At 37.0% G+C, this 19332-nt stretch overlaps 1 protein-coding gene across 4 annotated transcripts in view; it reads right to left on the minus strand.

Moving 5' to 3' along the window:
- LOC134824182 (centrosomal protein of 290 kDa-like) overlaps window positions 1-18935 on the minus strand; it is a 45045-nt gene extending 26110 nt beyond the window's left edge. For 2 of the 4 annotated variants that reach the window (XM_063835936.1, XM_063835935.1), the window contains exons 1-12: window positions 18837-18935; window positions 18362-18521; window positions 17920-18116; window positions 16892-17052; window positions 14580-14714; window positions 9102-9221; window positions 8859-8942; window positions 8447-8532; window positions 8105-8185; window positions 7738-7819; window positions 7486-7628; window positions 7102-7223 (exon numbers count right to left, since the gene is read on the minus strand). In XM_063835936.1, coding sequence (XP_063692006.1) covers window positions 7102-7223; window positions 7486-7628; window positions 7738-7819; window positions 8105-8185; window positions 8447-8449 — 431 coding nt within the window. In that variant the 5' untranslated portion in view covers window positions 8450-8532; window positions 8859-8942; window positions 9102-9221; ... (3 more) ...; window positions 18362-18521; window positions 18837-18935. Of the gene's footprint in view, window positions 1-6961; window positions 7224-7485; window positions 7629-7737; window positions 7820-8104; window positions 8186-8446; window positions 8533-8858; window positions 8943-9101; window positions 9222-14579; window positions 14715-16891; window positions 17053-17919; window positions 18117-18361; window positions 18522-18836 lie in introns of those variants that run through there. The other 2 variants (XM_063835939.1, XM_063835937.1) reach the window with 2 other exon arrangements.
- Between the last annotated feature and the right edge of the window lie 397 nt (window positions 18936-19332).

The raw sequence follows: 19332 nt of genomic DNA on the forward strand, positions 1-19332 counted from the left end.
CCACCCACAGCTCGTTAGTAGTCTGACTACTGACAACAGTATCATGATAATAACACTTCAGAGCCTCCACAGCTCTATACTCTACAGCACCACAATAACCCTGTTCCCATGCGTGATAATCACAATCTTACTCACCTCAAACTGTCAAAGACACTGATCTCACCAGCTCTTGCATTTGATATATTAATTACAGGTCTTCCATCAGGCGTATAATTCTATTGACAAAACCGCTGCTTCTAAGAGTAACCAACTAAATCAATAGAGTTGGAGGTGACGGGACTGATTTACCTACCACTTCCACTAAAATTCATGGGTCCACAGGGGTGAAATTTGGGATCTGAGAGCTTTTGGGCCCCGAAATACCCTTAATTAAGATTCAATGGACGTATGTGATGCTCTTGAAAAGCCTTTGAAAAGAGATCAAAGGACCTTAACGTCCATCGTTTCCTGAGCACTTCACTTGAAATTGCTTTTTAGTCAGAGGTTCAGTGAGCAGGTTGCGTCACGTGAGCAGGTTGCGTCACATGAGCAGGTGACGTCACGTGAGCAGGTTGCGTCACGTGAGAAGGTCGCGTCACTTCCACCCCGTACTACTGACTATGTACGTACTGAACAACTTTTCCCCCAAGGTTTGGTACTCTGTCACTTTGCAGAAGAATCATGATTATTTAGTATAGGATCCATAATTTTCACATCTTATTTCAAAGTGAGGTCAAAACAATTTCCCAATAGTCACACATTTCTGCATCACCCACGACTGTCCACACTTAGAAAAGTTAACCAAAAGAGTAAACCGCTGATTTAGTCAAAACCCAGGGGGCCTCCTTCGCCACCTCATCGCTCCCCTTCGACCCCAATACCATATCTCCACCTAGTACAACCTCTGAATTACTGACATATGTGATATTACTAAGCTTTTGATAAGGTTTCTCTGTATTTGTGCGGCTGTAAAGTCGGCTGTATTAAATTTGCCATCCATTGTAAATGTTTCTTACGCCATGGGGGGCTCCAGTCTGTACTAACTTTACCATCGGCCGTAACCACGTCATTCAGTTACCCTATATGATAGTGTTACTATGACGATGTTACCATAGATGGTGGGGACTCCAGTCTGTAATAATTTAACCATCGGACGTAACCATACAATTACTTCCTAACTTCTTACTGCTCTGTAATGAAGTAGCCTCCCTGTAATATAGTAGCCCCTCTTTTCTTAAGCCTCTTTATTTGCAGTACTATGCTGTGAAGAGCAAACAGTCCGCACCTGCCCTCGATTATTTTGTAGCTTATTTAGTGTTTGATACGCTATGAGGGTTCGTAGTACGTGTGATTATTGTTGAAATCTTCTTCTTCTTCGTAGGGGGCAGTGGTATTTACTACTAAGGAATAGATCAAAACCACTATAAGATAGAGCATTGAAGCCCTGTGCTTACCCCGGTAAAGTTAATCTGTGCAGAAAGCAAGGTTAAGCCTTAAGTGGCACAATGATTAAGTTGAAATCATTGTGCCACTTTGACAATTCGAGATATTATTACAGTTCCAGATATAATCAGGTCTCTGAAATGTATGGTTTTGCTAGCAGCTGGTTTTTTGTTGTTCAGGGAGGCTCAAAAATATGTTGTATTATCGGGAGTGAGAAGCCTTTAATTTTGTAATAATTTTTCTCTGAAATTGTGGATTTTTACTAGGTAAAAAGCCAGATCCATTGGCCTAAGAATGCGCATTTAATTAGTTACAACGATTGCTGTAATTAGTTTTGAGTCCTGTAACTTTCTGTGAACTGTTCAATTAATCTGAAAGTTTAGGATTTGTTCAGGGTACTATGTTTCTAAATGTGGCCGGAAGGTGGCAATTTAGAACGGTTTTTATGTCTCTTTTTATTCCGTGCTGCCTCTTTGAAGATGCACTAATTGTGTCGAACTTCATTTGTTACTCCCTGCAGCCCTGCTCAAAATTTCGCTGTTGAACCCGTACAACTTTATTATCAACGCAATGGTTTGAAAGAAATAGGAACTTTCAATGTCTAAGATAAAAACTTCACGTAATTTTTTACCTTCTTGAGTGATATACCTTGCTTAACTAACCCAGTCCGATCAAGAAGCTAGGTCCCACACACCTTGTTACTATGGTGACATTATATCTTTGTGTAACTATGGTAACTAACCCATCCCGATTTAGAAGCTAGGTCCCACACGCCTTGCTCTGGCTTGGTGTGTACATAAGAAGAGGATGGCTGATTTGACCCGTGTTGTATTGGTGCTGAATCTTTTAGTCATTACTCTTGCAGATTCAGAAGAAAAAGATCTTACATTTGGTAAGGAGAAGAAACGTTTACTCCAAATAAGTTTACTCCAAATAAGTTTACTCCAAATAAGTTTACTCCAAATAAGTTTACTCCAAATAAGTTTACTCCAAATAAGTTTACTCCAAATAAGTTTGTTGTCTTTGTGTTGTAATCAATGACCATCCAATTATAGAATGATTGATTGACCACCTGAAACTAACTATAACATTTTATAGAATTTCAAGAACTTAGAGTTGCACTAATGATCGGTACATCCCACCAGAAAAAGCCGTGGAAAAATGCAAGGAAGGCGGAATGGTACTGTCCTGTCCTAAAACAACATCAGATATAGATAAACTGTACGATCATATGAATGACATGGGGACTTTCGGTATCTGGACTGGAATCTACAAGAATGGTGAGTATAATCCCAAATAAAAATGTTCGTTTTTAAAAATTATGGAGATGGATTTTTAGCACGAATCACACAAACATTCTGTTCGAATTGCACACAATTCATCTGTTATCTGTTACCGATTTAGGTATTATTATAATAAAGATCCATGTCTGTATAGTCGCTGGATAATAATTCAACGACATATTTATTACTCATGTCGTAAAAAACTCATAGTTTTATCATTTCTATTTCAGGTGATGACTGGGAATGTGAGGAACAAGAAGTGACAGAAAAGATCCTAGAAGCACTGTCATGTGGATCAGGCCCCGCAACTAGGTACGTCAACTATCAACTTTTTATTATTTTCTTAATTTAAAACAAAATTGTTGAATTGTAAAAAAAAATACTATTGAGTTTTACTATCATTCAAAAAATCGTTCAAAAAAATATTCAAATGTTCAAAAATGTTCAAAAATGTTCAAAAAAATGTTCAAATGTTCAAAATGTTAATTTGAAACCTCTACCAGTGATAAGTACAGTTATGTAAATGCACTTGAGGGCAGATGTCTGGATTTCACTGATTCTGGCGACGCGGTCAAAGGGTTCCTCTGCTCCTCTAATGATGACGTCATTACTATTGGTAGGTTGGAAACGGTCTTAGATAAGAGCTATCCAAAACACATACCATATTTTGTTGGGTTTTTATCTATCAAACAGCATGTTCATTGTTCAGCATGTTCCCACATTTAAAGATTAACCAAGTTGATTCAGTGACTCTGTATATTCACATGACTTTGCATCACTTTACCATTTCAGCCACAATCTCTTCGATAGCCATTAATTTGAATGTTGTATGTCATAATAAGCATCAGATTACATCAAGTGTTTCGTACATTCAGCGTACACGTATACATTATATGCAATCATAAAAACAATATTTCATATTGTGATTTGTTTGTGAACTGCCTGACCAATTAAAAATTACCTCGTTACAATGTATCAAAGTTGCATGTATTTAATATCTATGTAATATGTTATACGAATAACGAATACCATGAACTCAGTCGAGAGAAACTCAGGAACTCAGGATGTTCAGTTTTGAACATGATACCGATTCCAAGTAATAAACTTAACTCAGATATGAATATCGAAATGCGGTGTTTTTTTTTTCAAATGAAATAACTTGGTGCTCGTTTGAATAATTTAAGCAGGATATTATCAGCACACTGTTTAACGGGAGGAAGGATTGTCACTTAATCTGGAACAATGATGTTCAATCAGGTAAGTAGAAGGATATCAAAATTAGCAAATTGGTTCGTATTAATGTTTATGATTTGATACAAATTATGAAATTGTTTATAAATATGTGCCGGTTTTAAAAAACGTTGCTGACTTCTTGATATATATTATTGAGTTGAATGCTGTAAGTGTAGATATAATTATAAGAGATCGTTAACATACATAAAGGTGAACCACCCTAGGAGGGAGGGGTTTACTGGCTCGAAAAAGGTCATTTCTACACAATAGCCGTATGTCAAGTGGCTTATAGCTCGGGATCTAGATTCTAGAGCGACCAAAATTAGGCTTTCGTAATATTTGAACAACTCCTCACAGTACGTGTACACTGGGTAATTCTGATTGGCAGAGGCTCAATTCTGATATTCTAGAAGAGAGATAGTATAAAAGAATAATTTAGCTTGCCAGGGGTTGGATAGAGGAAGAATATGAATAATATCTTAGCGGCGGCTTATATTTGCAGTGAGCAGCGAGTTGCTCATGTTTATTGAGCAATGTCATCTTACTGACCAAGGATATGTGGCGCGGCCACCTTCAAGGTTTTATAGGACTGAGCTTAGTACACTTTGGTTTGTCAATACAGTCGACTGATTTGCTGTGCTATTACTTTATCGCACTTAAATTTGGGTTGAAACATTAAATGGAAATGTCGTGATTATATTAATATATAAGTATGAGCGCTAAGCCCCCCGGCCCAGCACTCTCGTAATGTTCCTCCAATACAAAGTCCGATAAGGTATACTCGTAGTGCGGAAGTGTCTTACAAATGACCAGTTTAGATTCAAGGCATGAATATTTATCTCAATCTCGACGGATTTAGATGGAGATCTTCAGAGAGTTATTCAAATATTCAAATATTCAAATATTCAAATATCCAGGGAATTATAGATATCAGATATGAGGGTCATAGTACCACATGGATTTTCATGTTGAGCGTCTTGAGCGCAGGAATCATTTGCAACATTTGGGAGCGACTATTAAGTTATGAGCGTGAATTTTCTTTTCTGAATGTAATATTACACATAAATATTAAATATGCAAATAGACACGAGAAATGGCGCTGCTTTACACCGCGTGGAGCCAGTTGTCACCTCGACAATGTTGGGGAACTAAAATAAGTAGAGGAGGTTAAAAATTGTTTGTCTTTTCGTGCAAAATTGTTCGTCCTTGCCCACCTTTTTGGACGATAAGACCTATATATTATATAAGTCTTATTGTCCAAAAAATTTATAATATATAAAATCATTATCCCTCTAGTTCTACAGCTAACAAGAAAATGTTCCTTTTTGTTTTCTTGACATTGGTGCCGCCTTTGAAATGTGGTGAGTAAATATTTTATGGTTACTCGTTCATACATTCATTGTTCTTGTTCAGTGTTTGCACCTATCAATGGTCTTGCTTAAGTTTTAATAAGACCCTCGTGAAAAAAATTCAAAATGCGTTCAAGTTTGTCCAATTGGTCAGAAAATTAAAATCTAAATCCGTTTCACTTTAACTTGAATTTGCAGGTTTGATTCCAATCAGGAGCGTCGTCATGACAACAGGACGTCCCGATCACCCAGCAACCCACTTATTCGATGGAGACTACGCAACATTTGCACACAGTTGCTGCATTGGGGTCCACCTTAATGGATTTATCATCTCAATAGAACTCCCGTCAACCTATATAATATCCCGGATACGAGTAGTTAATAGACAGGATACTTGGAATAGAATTGTAGGATTTAGCGTATACATCGTGAATAAGATCGAAACAGAGGTCAACTGCGGAAGTTTTACTGAAGGGAAGTTAGAGTATGATTTTATTCAGGCAGGAGTTGGAGATAAGGTAGAGATAAGAAAGCAGGGGATTGTAGGGGTAGTTAATCTAGGAGAGGTGGAGATCTACGGTGTTCTAGGTTTAAAAACATTATTTTTACTGCACATTTACTCTGAGTATCTCAATACTTTGTCATGACGTTTTCTGTCCTTGATTTCTCTTATTTTAGATAGGAATCTACGTACTGAAATTATGCAAATAATGACAATGTAGTTTCACAATGGCAGACCAGTCGAAATGTCGTTTTATATCTATTAATGATTCCGATAAAAGATTTAAAGGTACGTTTCTTGACTCCTAACACCATGTAGATGACAGAAACCAAAAAGTCATATATTTTCAGCCAAGTGCTCCGTCAACTCCAATCTAGATGTCATGGTAGCAGACTCTGAGTTACCAGCTGAAGATGAAACAGAAATATCCTACAGCTGCCCACGAAGACAAGCAAAGAAAGGGAAAGACGTCAGGGCTGTTTGTCAAGACGGTACAATAAACTTTGTTCCTGGTGGATATCCGGATTGCTCCATAATAGGTCGGTATATTTTAGTCAGGGACTTATATGAACTTTAAAACTGTTTCCTTAAACCTTTCTAGGGGGGTTTGAGGCAGTTTTAAATTTCTGCTGAAAAATATTATAACTTTTGATAATATTTTCATCAGTACATTTGATTCACTGATAGCATTTTCTGGAATTAATTTTGCATGATAAAGAGTGATCTTAAGCACTACAAAGTTTTAATACTTTCAACACTACTATACAACAAATAATTTGAGTAAATGGCATTCAACATGGCCGCTGGATTACTGATGACGACTGCTTAAAGACAGACGAAACTATAGTATAAAGGGCTGCGAAAAGTGCGACGAATTGGAATTTATTTATTGTTTTTTTCTGAATCTGGCGTAGTATCATTGCTTCATAGGCTTTATTGAAATGACGAATGGCCCAAACAGCACTAGAAAGATATTATACAACATAAGACGGGAGTACAGATTCATCTAATCTTCGAAGAGACTTCACAGATTACACTACCAGTACAGGCACATGTAAATCAGGTAAAACAGTTCCCCCTGTCACGTGACTAATAAAGACAATCTAGGGGACAGTATAACAAACTATTAAAGTATTAACTAAAAACTAAATAATCTGCACAGTGCAGGTTACCTAGAGAGGATAGCGTTGGTGTTTATCTGCTTCTGCAGGGTCTGTATCGCGTTATCCTTCTCCTGACACATCATATCACACACGTGACTAACACGTGACTAACACGTGACTAACACGTGACTAACACGTGACTAACTCACCTAGAGAGGATAGCGTTGGTGTTTATCTGCTTCTGCAGGGTCTGTATCGCGTTATCCTTCTCCTGACACATCATATCACACACGTGACTAACTCGCCTTATCTCCTCCTCTATGTCGCGTAACTATGGTAACAGTTCGGTCAGTTTAGAACAATTCGGAGATTAAATGATTTGATAATATCCGATAATGGTCAGCCCTGTTAAGGGCGAGAACTTAAAACTGTAAAAGATAAAATGTATCTGTGTGTATTTTAGATTAAGGGAGAGTAGACTGACAGCATAAACTTCAATTTTAGTTGTCAAACTTACAAGACATTGACTAATTAATATAATAATCAATTCATCAAATAATTCATCAAATAATAACTAAGCAAACTAAAAGTACCTTCTTAACATGTAAGTCAATCCTATCCTGTAGCTCCCTCTCCTTCTGCTTCAGCTGTCTCTCAAACTCCTCCTCCCTCCTAGCATAGTCCCTCTCCCTCTCCTCCTGTTTCTCCTGCAACTCCTTCACTCGTGATGTCAGATCTGAGGGTGGTGGTTTAGATCACGTGGTTAAGACACATCAAACCCGCAAAGTTATTTCTCTGGCGATGAACAGAGAAAATTGCTAGACGAATATTTGAACCAAACTTACTCTTGACAGTGTTGTTTTCCAGTTCTATCTTGTTGCTCCCGTTCTGCTCATACTTTAACAGCTGGTCTTGTAGACTCGATATCTGAAATTGAGGTGAACTTGTTAAAATTGTCAAGTTTTTGATTTGAAAATTTGCGAGCAAAAATCATTTTATCAATAGTATAACTACTGATTGAGTAACTCATTCGTCTTTGCATTTTTATATTATTCTATATTTAATCTAATATTTTGTGTTTTTCTCTACAGATATCTTAATATGAGGAAACAATGATTTGCTCATGAATAGTTGCGGTGATGGTTGAACACATAAAACCTGCAGGCTACATTCCACAGTAAATTATTTCTGATGAACAGTTAAATCACATACTTGAGAAAGAGCGGCATTGTAATCATCCTTCAGTTTACTGTACTTCTCAACTATTCTCTTAGCTTCCTGGTTCTCTGTCTCCTGATGTGGGGTTTTGTTGTTTTGTTTGTTTTTGTTTGTTTTTTTGTTTGTTTTTGTTGTTTGTTGTTTTGTGATGGTGGTGGTGGTGCAAAGCGAAGATGCAAAACCCAGAATATGATATAATTCACGGTTCAAAATTTGAGTCAATGATAACCCACGATGAAACAGTTTTGGGTAAAGTACGGCAACAAATTGGTTTTCATAATTTAAACTAGGATGATATAAGTTGTATCTGAAATTGTAAGTCTGGAAATGTTATACCATTCTTGCAAGTAGACGCTTCTTCTCTCGGCTAGCTGCTCGTTTTCTAGCTGACAACTGTCGAGTCTTTTACGAGGTAGGTTCAACTGAGATGTATTGTATTTGTAATTGTAGAACCTAAAATTATACATTCGCCCTTTAACAATTGTTTAAAATTAACTGAAACGTTAAAAACTGTCGTTAGAAACGTGATCTCAATAAATTTCCTGAAATAAAGTACGACTAATTGGTCTATGAACCAAATTTTAATTGAATGGCAGTTGAGGTGAATAAATCACATGAACCATCCAAGATTAGCCAAATGAGCTATGATTTGTCCGCTCAACCAAACTTTTATTAGTGTACCGGACAAAACCACAGAAGATATTACAGATATTAAAAAGTGTCTCCTCAAACTGCTAATCTGCCTTACCGGAGCGCCCTGTTGTTCCATAAGTCTGTGAACGTGTAATTTCTGTTCGTTCATGTCGAATATTGTTTCTCTTAGCCGTTGGTTCTGAGACAAGTTTACGAGTGAAGCCAACCGTAAAAACATAAAGAACGGTTTGTTTTGAAATACGTGAACGACAATTATTTAAAAAATATGTTACTCCAAGAAAATAATACTAAATAAGTAACAAATTTCAGTAACCAATATATTTCAAATTGAACTAACCTCTGTGCACAAATGTTCTATAGCATCAGCCTGACAACCGGTCCAATCCTCTTTAACATCCTTTGAGAGAGACTCTACATTCTTAGGGTTTTCTAGTCTGTCCACTTTCAATGAGTACAACTGCGAGGAGCAAAACTTTTAAATGAGGATAAAGATAAAATCTTTGAAGGTACAATATCGCAAAAGTCCTCAAGTTCTATCTACCATATCAGAGCACATGTATGCTGGCATGAAACATGTGTGCGCGCGTAATGCGCGACTTTATAAAGTATCCTCTGTTTTACCTTTGTTATTATTTTGTTTCTGCGCGCCACACAAAATATGACATCACAAAACTTACTCCGAAGGCTTGTAAGTAATTAAATATCTAGCTAATGACCCACTTAAAAGTTGAACCGCTTAAAATGGGGCCAAATTCCCAACAATCATGTCTCCTTAGATGATGGTCTAATGAAAGTTGCCCCTTTGTGAGAATGACTCTTCATTCTTCAAAGATGGCCCACATTTCCACAAACATATCCATTTGTTTACAAACGGACCCAAGAAAACGTTTAACTGGTACTTACAGTTATAGTTTTCTATTCACTAAACTTCTCTGTGCATTTTATCTTGCATATATTATACCAATTACAGTGGCATTATTATGACCTTAAGAACGCCACACATCTAAGCAAGCATCATACTTTGACGAACTTTAATACTTCAATATCAAGCAGGAACTGTCATATACTCAGATCATACACTCAGATCAAATGATGGAGTAGTTCGCTGTTTATTAGTCTCATGATTGAAATACTGATAGTTGGATAACAACCGGATATCATCCAACTATCAGTAAACCTCCTTTTCTCTGGTTGTAACAGGGGATATTTCACAAGATATGTGTTAAATTCTTGATAGCATTATTCTAGGTACAAATTATTGTAGCACACGCGAAACTATCACGATAACGGTTTTAAGATATCAAAAATATCAAGGATGACTTTACTTCCAGCTCAAGCAAGATATTTAAATGATTCAAATCAACAACATGCTGACAAGAACACATGTTGTAATTTGTAACTTGTAATTTGTAATTGGTAATTTGTAATTGGTAGCAGGATAAGTTTCAGACATATAAATGACAGTGTGCCCTCTGTAATGTCACAGTGTCACAGTGTCACAGTGTCACAGTGTCACAGTGTCACAGTGTCACAGTGTCACAGTGTCACAGTGTCACAGTGTCACAGTGTCACAGTGTCACAGTGTCACAGTGTCACAGTGTCACAGTGTCACAGTGTCACAGTGTATAAATGACAGTGTGCCCTCTGTAAGCACATACACTCATCCCCTTAATCCCATTACTATAAACCCAATACATGTAGTAGCTACCTGTATAGAATTACCAGCTGTAGTGGAGGGAAACTGGGACTTTGAATTTAGCGGGAATATTGAGGATTTCAACGTTGTGTTTACCCAGGTTATTATAGTGGTGGCTGTGGTAATTAATTATCTAATTAAATAGATAATTATTAAGTTACTTGGGTATTGCAAACCTCAGAGTTACGTATACAGGTTTTAATGTGGAAAAGAATTAGAATTCCCTAAATAACACGGCTCATTGTATTGAAATTAGATTTATTACGGACCATGACTTTGTCGTGTAAATGTTACCAATTTACTATACAAAACAGTGCAGTGTGTAGTGACCTTTATAATAGAGATACTGGTGGAACTACCACAGAAAAGTGAAATAAAAATGAGAAATTACAAACATTGGCTACATTCCAAGTTACTGTCATCTTAAACTAGAGCCTAACTTGCCCTATGACAAGGGTGCACAGTACAAATACACAATCAAGTTAGTACTGTGCACACTTGCACAGTACAAATACACAATCAAGTTAGTACTGTGCACACTTGCACAGTACAAATACACCAATCAAGTTAGTACTGTGCACACTTGCACAGTACAAATACACCAATCAAGTTAGTACTGTGCACACTTGCACAGTACAAATACACCAATCAAGTTAGTACTGTGCATACTTGCAAAGTACAAATACACCAATCAAGCTAGTACTGTGCACACCTGCACAGTACAAATACACCAATCAAGTTAGTACTGTGCACACGTGCACAGTACAAATACACCAATCAAGTTAGTACTGTGCACACTTGCACAGTACAAATACACAATCAAGTTAGTACTGTGCACACTTGCACAGTACAAATACACCAATCAAGTTAGTACTGTACACACTTGCACAGTACAAATACACCAATCAAGTTAGTACTGTGCACACTTGCACAGTACAAATACACCAATCAAGTTAGTACTGTGCACACTTGCACAGTACAAATACACCAATCAAGTTAGTACTGTGCACACTTGCACAGTACAAATACACCAATCAAGTTAGTACTGTACACACTTGCACAGTACAAATACACCAATCAAGTTAGTACTGTACACACTTGCACAGTACAAATACACCAATCAAGTTAGTACTGTGCACACTTGCACAGTACAAATACACAATCAAGTTAGTACTGTGCACACTTGCACACTTGCACAGTACAAATACACCAATCAAGTTAGTACTGTGCACACTTGCACACTTGCACAGTACAAATACACCAATCAAGTTAGTACTGTGCACACTTGCACAGTACAAATACACCAATCAAGTTAGTACTGTGCACACTTGCACACTTGCACAGTACAAATACACCAATCAAGTTAGTACTGTGCACACTTACACAGTACAAATACACCAATCAAGTTAGTACTGTGCACGCTTGCACAGTACAAATACACCAATCAAGTTAGTACTGTGCACACTTGCAAAGTACAAATATACCAATCAAGTTAGTACTATGCACACTTGCACAGTACAAATACACCAATCAAGTTAGTACTGTGCACACTTGCGCACTTGCGCAGTACAAATACACAATCAAGTTAGTACTGTGCACACTTGCGCACTTGCGCAGTACAAATACACAATCAAGTAAGTACTGTGCACACTTGCACAGTACAAATACACAATCAAATTAGTACTGTGCACACTTGCACAGTACAAATACACAATCAAGTTAGTACTGTGCACACTTGCACAGTACAAATACACAATCAAGTTAGTACTGTGCACACTTGCACACTTGCACAGTCCAAATTAACAATCAAGTTAGTACTGTGCACACTTGCAAAGTACAAATATACCAATCAAGTTAGTACTATGCACACTTGCACAGTACAAATACACCAATCAAGTTAGTACTGTGCACACTTGCGCACTTGCGCAGTACAAATACACAATCAAGTTAGTACTGTGCACACTTGCGCACTTGCGCAGTACAAATACACAATCAAGTTAGTACTGTGCACACTTGCACAGTACAAATACACAATCATGTTAGTACTGTGCACACTTGCACAGTACAAATACACAATCAAGTTAGTACTGTGCACACTTGCACAGTACAAATACACAATCAAGTTAGTACTGTGCACACTTGCGCAGTACAAATACACAATCAAGTTAGTACTATGCACACTTGCACACTTGCACAGTACAAATACACAATCAAGTTAGTACTGTGCACACTTGCGCAGTACAAATACACCAATCAATTTAGTACTGTGCACACTTGCACAGTACAAATATACCAATCAAGTTAGTACTATGCACACTTGCACAGTACAAATACACCAATCAAGTTAGTACTGTGCACACTTGCGCACTTGCGCAGTACAAATAAACAATCAAGTTAGTACTGTGCACACTTGCACAGTACAAATACACTAATCAAGTTAGTACTGTGCACACTTGCACAGTACAAATACACCAATCAAGTTAGTACTGTGCACACTTGCACAGTACAAATACACCAATCAAGTTAGTACTGTGCACACTTGCACAGTACAAATACACCAATCAAGTTAGTACTGTGCACACTTGCACAGTACAAATACACCAATCAAGTTAGTACTGTGCACACTTGCACAGTACAAATACACCAATCAAGTTAGTACTGTGCACACTTGCACAGTACAAATACACCAATCAAGTTAGTACTGTGCACACTTGCACAGTACAAATACACCAATCAAGTTAGTACTGTGCACACTTGCACAGTACAAATACACCAATCAAGTTAGTACTGTGCACACTTGCACAGTAAAAATACACTAATCAAGTTAGTACTGTGCACACTTGCACAGTACAAATACACTAATCAAGTTAGTACTGTGCACACTTGCACAGAACAAATACACTAATCAAGTTAGTACTGTGCACACTTGCACAGTACAAATACACCAATCAAGTTAGTACTGTGCACACTTGCACAGTACAAATACACGAATCAAGTTAGTACTGTGCACACTTGCACAGTACAAATACACGAATCAAGTTAGTACTGTGCACACTTGCACAGTACAAATACACCAATCAAGTTAGTACTGTGCACACTTGCACAGTACAAATACACCAATCAAGTTAGTACTGTGCACACTTGCACAGTACAAATACACCAATCAAGTTAGTACTGTGCACACTTGCACAGTACAAATACACCAATCAAGTTAGTACTGTGCACACTTGCACAGTACAAATACACCAATCAAGTTAGTACTGTGCACACTTGCACAGTACAAATACACCAATCAAGTTAGTACTGTGCACACTTGCACAGTACAAATACACTAATCAAGTTAGTACTGTGCACACTTGCACAGTACAAATACACCAATCAAGTTAGTACTGTGCACACTTGCACAGTACAAATACACCAATCAAGTTAGTACTGTGCACACTTGCACAGTACAAATACACCAATCAAGTTAGTACTGTGCACACTTGCACAGTACAAATACACTAATCAAGTTAGTACTGTGCACACTTGCACAGTACAAATACACCAATCAAGTTAGTACTGTGCACACTTGCACAGTACAAATACACCAATCAAGTTAGTACTGTGCACACTTGCACAGTACAAATACACTAATCAAGTTAGTACTGTGCACACTTGCACAGTACAAATACACTAATCAAGTTAGTACTGTGCACACTTGCACAGTACAAATACACTAATCAAGTTAGTACTGTGCACACTTGCACAGTACAAATACACTAATCAAGTTAGTACTGTGCACACTTGCACAGTACAAATACACTAATCAAGTTAGTACTGTGCACACTTGCACAGTACAAATACACCAATCAAGTTAGTACTGTGCACACTTGCACACTTGCACAGTACAAATACACCAATCAAGTTAGTACTGTGCACACTTGCACACTTGCACAGTACAAATACACCAATCAAGTTAGTACTGTGCACACTTGCACACTTGCGCAGTACAAATACACCAATCAAGTTCGCCTATATGCAAGAGTAATGACCCCGAATGCAAGAGTAATGACCCCGGGGAGGGCCCCATTGGTTTTAGTAGGTTGCATATTTTAAAAAAAAAAAAAGTCCCCCTACCTGAGAGGTAAGATCGTCGTTATCTTTCTTCAGTTTATCTATCTGACGTGTTGCTGCTGCAAGGTCCAGAGTTAGCTGGGAGAGATCACGTGTCATGGCCCTGTTATCTGGGGTCGTGTGCTTCATCGCGTTCAGCTGAAGAAGATAACAATCAGTGCGAACATTCTTTAAATAGTTCCAACAAAAATATAACAGATATATGAGAGGAATTAGAACCCAAAGCTTTCCTATATGATAATACTATAATATAATATAATATGATAATACTATAATAATATGATCACTTTAAGTTATTAAAAGTAGTACGTTATAGTTAGTAAGTTAGCAACCCCGTATCCGACTTCACTTAGGACATGTGGTATACATTATATTATATACACTAGACACTGCACGCCCCTAACCCCAAATGAGGGATAACAGTTCTGACAGTTTATTAAACAATGTATTATATACCCAGGTATCAATGAGTATACAAAACCCCCTGGTAACCCCTGGTAACCCCGGTTACCATGGTAACCATTAACCAGGTGTTGGTTACACATGTAAATTACCAGATATGTATCTTTGTATTTCCCCTTTACTTTGACTGGTATGCTAAATTCTGATGTAAGATAAAACAGTGAGTGGCTTATTTCAAATGCACCCTGATCTGTTGTAAAGAATACACATTGTATGGTTTACAGCTCTTTCAAGGCCATTCAGTGCAGCTGCTTTAAACTACCTACTCCTTCATAAACATCACCGTCCCCCTTCTAAATATCTGAAATGCCCCAAATTTAGAGTCAGATTGTAGTCCCCCATTTTAATCATTATGTTCCCTATTGTGTCACGTGATATTTAATTACCATGGTCGCTATGGTTACCCGGAAACTCACTCATTTCCTCCTAAAACAATACACTGAACTTTATTCTCGTTGCCATGACAACAGCCCCTAATTAAGGTACAAATTGGTTAATGGGCCCTCTTAAATTTGCATAATAATGATGTAATTAAGGTAATAGCCGGGGTTGGTCTAAACTAAGGGGCAGGTCGCCATGGTAACTGGGCTGCTTTAAGGAAGTGTAGTGTCACGTGGGTGTCACGTGTTGTTTGTTGTATCGATGGTCACTCTATAAGTTAGTGTAATGTTTGATAAAGGAGCTGAGAGTAAGTAGAGACGAGCTGAGGTATGTACTTACTTACTTAAGTTACAGGTTTAAATTATGGGGAAATATTTGGTGGTTGAGAATTGTGAGGTTTAAGAATTATATTGAATTGTAACTGGAAAATACAAAGATAGATTGAGATATACCACAAGATCTTATGAGAAAGTTATTGCTGCGTGCATATTATTTACTGCTGCATACTAGAATTTAGATTTTCTAATATTATACAGCTTAGAAAACCATATACTTATAACATTCAACTCAAAATAACAAATGAATAACATTTAATGATTACCAGAGTATTTGTTATTAAATAATAAATTCCCCATAAAATCAACATATCTTCCAGAACAGCTAACGAAGTCATATGATCGCATGCACTTTCAGTTATCTCATACTCTTCTAAAGAATTTGTTAGTGAAGTGTTTTTCAAAAAAACACTTAAAATCTTCACTAACAATAACCGCACAGTTCCTCCCAACTTTGTATTTGATAAGCAAAACAATAACCACACAGTTCCTCCCAAGTTACTGTTTGATAAGCAGGATGACTGAGATCCAGCACACCACTAACACCACGTGACACACCACTAATAGCACGTGACACACCACACAATATTTAGTTTAATTGCTTACTATCCTTTTTAAAAGTACTTGCAAGCAAAAACATAAGGAATACATACTATTAGCATTCTGTGTGTGTTTTGCCACATGTATATTGGTGTTTTGTCACATGTATTGGAGTGCAGAGAGTAATTTGTCGGGTGTAGAAGTCAATTTGATTTATTGTTGTTACATGGAATTTGAAATGCAGGAAACCTCCGCAAGCAATACTACGTGATATTATGTTACAGACAAAATGTTGAGATTATTACTAATATTCAAGATTATTCGAATACTTTAGAGATGTAAATAAAGTTTAGTAGTAAGAGAAGTATTAGTATGAAATAGTAAAAGATGGTATTTTAATGTGAGTCCCTGCATACTCATCGCGGAGACCAAAATAATGCCAAGAGTCAAAATTGGGCATACAGTAAAATAGTTTGTGTATGAAGCCAGAGTCACCGTAGCATGGTGATACGATGAGCTCAGTCTCGTATTAATGTAACTCATATCTTCACTTTCACTTTCACTTTCACTTTCACTTTCACTTTCACTTTCACTCACCTCTTTAAGCGACTTGTTCTCCGCCTCAAGAGTTTCCACCTTGCTTTGGAGTATCAAGTTCTCAAATCTCAGTCTCCTTGTCTCCTCCGTGTTGGCTGACTCGTTGTTGGGTGGTGTGGTGTTTAGTGTACTGGGGTTGTTGGGTATACTCGTGTTCAGCGCTGCAAAGAGTTTCACTTTCGTTTTCAAGGCAATAAATCAGATGTTTATGGGATCATATGAAAGATACGATAAATATTTTTTAAAGAATCTACAGCTATCCATTTATAGTACATATTTTGAAGTTACCATCCTTGTAGTCACCAACCTCATCTAAATTTAGATCATTAATTCATGAATTTATGAAGGAGCGGTTCTGGTGTGGATAGTTCATGTTTATTGTTTACTGTTTAGGTCATATTAGGAAATTAGTTATATTTCCCGAATCTAAAGCTTACTTAAATTGCCAAAAATAGAGCACTCCGCAACAAACAAGAACTACCATCCTTTATTATAACTATGACTATTAAAACAACTATAATTACTAGCAGGAACCTGTCTAACCTTAAAGTGGTGTCAAGACTCCAGAGTCAAGAGACTAAAATAATTATTACCTATTTAATTCGCGTTTTTGACACCACTTGGGGGTCTACATTTTGGGCACTAAAATTCTTATTCCTTGGCCAATGTTTTATTTTTTCATGCTGGTTTGAAGGCCATTAAGGCATTTGACCCAGTCAAAAAAGTTTCAGTTTTATATCTTTTATGGTTTTTTCGGAACGTCCTGTTAAAGTTGATACCGTGGTGTAAGTAAACTGGTACGAATATATATATACCTATATCATTTTTATTTTAAGAACACTCTTGCACACTATTTATTTATTTATTTCTCTATTGATGTATAGTCAAGACGTAAGTGTTAGGGCTCCCATTGACAAATTTATGTTTAATCCTGTTTAATCCTTTTTATCGTCTCGCTTTATATATAGTAAAATTACAACAACTACTACTACTACTACTATTATTATGATTAATATAATTATAATTACCTCTATTACTATAAGACTTGACGGGAGAAGCACTCTTAATAGGTGACTTGTAAGGAGAAGATACAATAGGTTTGACTGTATTAGTTCTCCCATATGAGTTAACAGGTGATAGGGTGCGTGTGAAAGGGCTGACAGAGCGGGGTGTAACCTTGCGCTTTAGGCGTGGTGATCCAGTGGGAGATAGCGAGCGATTATACCTGGGATATTGTGAAGGTTGGATATAATGAAAACAATGTAATTGGTACACAACTTGATGATGTTGTAGAAATATCACAAGTAAATTGGTTAGACAAATTAGTATTTAGAATGTGACTCTAGCCAACACACAAGCAAATTTATTCAGCTGAAGATTTGTGTTCATGATTTATGGCAACTATTGTGAATGTAAGAGTAAACCAAAGAAAACATAGTCTGCTCTATGGTGGTTTACTTGAACACCAACCTTTCTTGTACTCTGTCCCTGAAGGGAGAAGAAGCCCGGTTTCCATGGGACCTGTTCCGGGAATTACTATACTCATTATTCCCAGATCTGTTTCGAGAATTGTTATAATCGTTGTTTTCTCCCTCGCCCTCTTCTATTGTGATGATGTCAACATTGGCTCCTGCGGAATGCAGTGTAGTTTTATTGAGTGGTTGGTTGCTTAGTGGGTGAGCCTTTGTTTTGGTAATTGGATTTGTAGCTACATTTTGGAGGTAATTAAATATTAGGTGCTGCATTTTAGAAGGCATTTTATAGAATATGAACTGCCATGAAGGCCTTATCTTGAATTGATTTGTAGCTTAAAAGGTTACCTTTCATCTCTGACCACCAATTACTTCTTGAGAATTTGACATGATATGAATGAGAAATACGTATAGTCCAATAAGAAATTAATTTTGCATAAGAACAAAATAACTAATATCAACATGTTGCTTACCAGAACCGGATTCTCTGAAGTTAAATAGATCAACGTATGTTCTGTTGTTTGACATCTCATTAAAATCTGTTCAATTCATCATGTTCTAATCTAATAAATTTCATATCAGTCAAACATGTAATATCTATAGACACGGCATACAAACGTATCTATTTCAGATATCAGTTAAACAAAAATGTCAGTTAAACAAAAATTTAAATTTTATGCCATTTATTACAGAGTAAACAAGTTTACAATAAATCAATTTGATATTTAAAGGAATCCTAATTCAATGTGTAGTATGGTTGTCACTCTTTAAATAGATTAGATATATGTTGACGGGTCAAAGGAGTGTGCGTGCTGTTCGCTATTGCTCACACCAAACGGCAACCTAGTAAATGTTTTGTATGGACACCAGTCTCCATCAAGATACAAAATTAGGATTGTAGAATTTATTTAATAACTTTTAGTGCATTGAAGGTAGCGGTGTGGTGCATCTCAAGACAATAATAATTCT

Source organism: Bolinopsis microptera, chromosome 12 (genome assembly GCF_026151205.1).
Source record: "Bolinopsis microptera isolate Bmic1 chromosome 12, MBARI_Bmic_1.0, whole genome shotgun sequence".
Lineage (NCBI taxonomy): Eukaryota > Metazoa > Ctenophora > Tentaculata > Lobata > Bolinopsidae > Bolinopsis > Bolinopsis microptera.